At 55.1% G+C, this 3,963-nt stretch overlaps 1 protein-coding gene across 1 annotated transcript in view; it reads left to right on the top strand.

Moving 5' to 3' along the window:
- DHDH (dihydrodiol dehydrogenase) overlaps positions 1-3,963 on the top strand; it is a 12,948-nt gene continuing 8,985 nt past the window's right edge. The window contains exons 1-3 of the mRNA XM_004710421.2: positions 1-103; positions 636-747; positions 3,002-3,165. Coding sequence (XP_004710478.1) covers positions 14-103; positions 636-747; positions 3,002-3,165 — 366 coding nt within the window. The 5' untranslated portion in view covers positions 1-13. The remainder of the gene's footprint in view (positions 104-635; positions 748-3,001; positions 3,166-3,963) is intronic.

The following is a 3,963-nucleotide window of genomic DNA, read 5'->3' as shown; positions in this document are numbered from 1 at the left end:
GCTGGTGGTGGCCATGGCGGTCCGCTGGGGCATCGTGTCCGTTGGGCTCATATCCAGCGACTTCACGACTGTGCTGCGCTCGCTGCCTCCCTCCGAGCATCAGGTCTGGGGCCTGGGGGAGCGAGGGGAGGGGCGCTGCGTCCTGGGTCCGGTGAAGTTGAGGGTGAGGGACCCTAATGTAGGCATCCCGATTGGATTCTCCCACGCCGTGACATTTGGTAACCTCCTCACTGCTCCCCACGCTGTCCCGCAAGCGCGTGACCCTGGGGTTTGATCCCCGCCGCGGTGCCAGTGCAGAGAAGCCATTTGACCGCTGCGCTGGGTAGTTTAAACCCACCAGCCGCTCCCTGGGAAGGAGGAGACCTTAAAGACTGACCGTCCCCGGAACCCTAAGTCGAGCCGCTAGGAGTCACAATCTACTCGATGGCAGTGGGTTTGGATTGCAAGCGTGGGTCCCCACACCCACTCCTTACCCAGACCCAGATGTCCAGCTCCCTGGCCACCTCCTTTCCCCAGCCTCCCATCCGGGGCGTTGTAAAGGCAGCATCACCACCCTGCCACCTACCTGCTTCCCATGCCAGCCCCACCCCAGCCCTGAAACCCGACCCCTGAGCCTGATCCCAGTGTTTTCACAGGTGGTGGCGGTAGCGGCCCGAGACCTGAGCCGGGCGAAGGAATTTGCACGCAAGCATGAAATCCCCAAGGCTTACGGCTCCTACGAGGAGCTGGCCCAGGACCCAAACGTGGGTGAGTGGCGGGCGCCGCGGGTCCTGTTTCGCAAGACCTTTGGGTGGGGAGGCGGAGCTCTACTAGAAATGCGCTCCGAAAGCGCGGTGACATTGCGTTGTACGAGCCAGGCGTCTGCGCCCAGGGCTGGGGCTCGACTTTGCCACGAAACAGAGTGCGCCCCACCCTGCAAGGATTCAAGTGATCAATGCCCTGTGGGCAGGCTCGTGTGTCCTGGGGTGGCGGGCAGCACTTCGCAACAGGCAAGACCCTGGCGCCGGAGTTCAGGAGCAAAAAACGAACAAATGAAACAGTGCCATCAAACCGATGCCAAGGCACAGTGGGTTACCGAGACTGTAACTGTGAACGGAGCGGAAAGCCTTGTCGTTCTTCCGGGGCAAGTCGCTGGTTTCGAGCAGCTGACCATGCAGATCGCCGCCCAGGGGGCAGGAGGGAGGCGCCTGCACTCGCATTGTGCCAGTTTCTCGTGGGCGCCATGGCGTTGCGGGGTCGCTGGGTGGCGCCCGTGGCTAGGGAGAAAAGTCGGTATGGGATCTGGCCCAGGGCTTCCCCGGAAAGGCTTTCGCTGGAACCCAGTGGGGCACCACCGTGGGGCACCCAGTTGAGTCGAAATAGACTCCCTGGTCTTGAGCCCGAATCACAAGACGGCATTGGCATTGCTGCGTGGTGGAGTTTGAGAACTTGGCGACGTGGCTTCTGCGTTAGGCAGCTACCTACCAGGTCAGCAGTTTGACACCACCAGCCCGTGGGCAGGAGAGAGCTGACGTTTTATCCTCCTGTAAACAGTTACAGTGAAGAAAAGAGAGTTACAGTCTCAGAAACCCACCGGGTCTGAGGCCCTTGTCCTCCGGGGTCACTCTCAGTCAGAATCGACTCGAGGGCAGTCAGTTTGGTTTGGGGAGGCCATGGAAGAAAGCAGAGGAGGCAGTTCCTGGTGAAATCAAAACAACGAGCAAACACGTGCCCTCTAATTCAGGGAGATCTCATGTATTAGGGTCAGTCAAAAAGTATCGCTCTTGGGTCCCAGTTCGAACGTTTTAAGCGTGTCTGTGAGATTAGTGTGTGGCTGCAGACAAGTTCTCCCTGATAACATATCTTAATCTCCTGAAACCGAACCAAAGTCGCTGCCATGGGGCCATTCTGATGCATTGCTACCTACAGGGCAGGGTAGAACTGCCCCTGGGGGCTTCCGAGACTGTAACTCTTTAGGGGAGTGGAATGCCTCGTCTTTCTCCTGCTGAGCTGGCTGATGGTCTCGGACTGCCGATGTGATGGTTAGCAGGCCGATGTGTGAAGGGTACCATCCAAGCCACAGTGTCCTAGGGCATCGGCTGGGCCAGTTAAATTCCAAGCGGAGAAGTCAGTTCAGAGGGTTATGGTGACTGGTTTGGAAATTGCTGCCAGTATCCCCTTCTTTGAAGAAGCATTCCTTGGGACATCCTACCCCGTCCTACTTACAGCCGTGACCTTACCCCATTTACACTTCCTTTTGCTCCCCCCAATTCAAAGAACATTTCTGAGAAAGACAATCTGAGCCACTCGGGAATCCCTAAACAGCTGTTTCAACATGGCCCTAAGCCGAAAACCATAGAATTCTTGGGAAGACACGTTGGAGAGATGGCAATGCCACTTTCAGAAATGTATGGACCTTGGGGGGAGAGGGGAGGGAGGGGAAAAATGAGGACCTAATGTCGGGGGTTTAAGTGGAGAGAAAATGTTTTGAGAATGATGTACAAATGCGCTTTACACAATTGATGTGTGTATGGATTGCGATAACAGTTGTATGAGCCCCTAATAAAATGTTTAAAAAAGAAAAAAGAAATGTATGGACCTCAAAAACGAAACAATTCTCTGTCAAGTAGTCGACTTCGGAGGCCTGGTGACATGGTGTTTAGCACTGGGTGCTTCACCTCAAGGTCAGCAGTTCAAAACCACCAGCCTCTCCTGACAACAGAGACCAAGTTTTCTACTCCTGTAGAGAGCGCCGAGTATTGAAAACCCACAGGGTTAGTGCTACCCTGTGCTATAAGTTCACGATGCATTCGAATCTCGACTTCTTCACAGTGAGTTGAAAGATAGGGGTGTGTGTGTGTGTGTGTGTGTGTGTGTGTGTGCAAGCGTGCACAGGGGGGGCAGACTTTGACTCCAGTTGGAGGTAGGGGGTGTGGGGAATTCTAGGGGCGTCATCTCCAGCGTGGGATCTGGGGTGGGCAGGGCTGATAACATCTTGACCTGATCATGTTGTCCCTCCTAGAGGTGGCCTACATTGGTACCCAGCACCCCCAGCATAAAGCCGCGGTGATGCTGTGCCTGGCTGGGGGCAAGGCCGTGCTGTGTGAGAAGCCTCTGGGTGTAAACGCCGCAGAAGTCCATGAGATGGTGGCCGAGGCCCGCTCCAGAGGCCTCTTCCTTATGGAGGTGACTCGCCGGCTGGGGGCAAGGGGCGCCTTCCAACATCCAACAGGGGGGGAGCCCACAGACGGCCATATCTAGTGACCCAAGAGCCGTTGGTGGATTCAAACTTGCACCCCTGCAGTGCTTAACCACCGTGCTGCCAGGGCCCCTCTACTTTCATCCTAGGGAATATCATAGCAGACACATGCCTTGGCGGAGTGGGTTCAGCTGACCTGACTCGATGGAGAGAGTTTGGTTCAGGTTTCAATTCCTCCTGGTAGGTTCTGCCAGTCAGGAGTCCCTGGTGGTACCACTGCGTACAGCAAGCACAAAACCCTGACAACCAACTTGTGGCAAGATGAGCTGACCACCTTGGACACCCTGTGGGACAGCCCCGCTCGGTCCTATGGGTTGTCTGTGCGTCAGAATCCATCCACTGGCAAACAGCCCACTCCTTCGACGGCCAGTCGGAAGGGGCTGCTGTGGGCTGTTCTCAATGTCCTGCCCAAAGCTGCTAAACCAGTCTGCAAAATGTCCCATCTTGAAGCTTTGGAAAATCAGGATTGAGTGCATTGTTTCCTGTTCCCACCGAAACAAACAAACAAACAAAGAAACATAAAGACCCCAAACTCCCTGCCATCCCGTTGATCCCGACTCAAAGCGATCCCTGTGGGATAGGGTAGGACTATGCCTGTGGGTTTCTGAGACAGAAACTCTTTTTTTTTTTTTTTAAGATCATTTTATGGGAGCACTTACAACTCTTGTTACAGTCCATACATCAGTTGTATCCGACATATTCGTACATATGTTGCCATCATTCTT

This window comes from Echinops telfairi, unplaced genomic scaffold, assembly GCF_000313985.2.
Source record: "Echinops telfairi isolate 266 unplaced genomic scaffold, ASM31398v2 ScPeMD7_655;HRSCAF=1070, whole genome shotgun sequence".
Taxonomy (NCBI): domain Eukaryota; kingdom Metazoa; phylum Chordata; class Mammalia; order Afrosoricida; family Tenrecidae; genus Echinops; species Echinops telfairi.
Note: the sequence above shows the minus strand (reverse complement) of the source record. Positions and strands in the feature narration are given on the sequence as shown.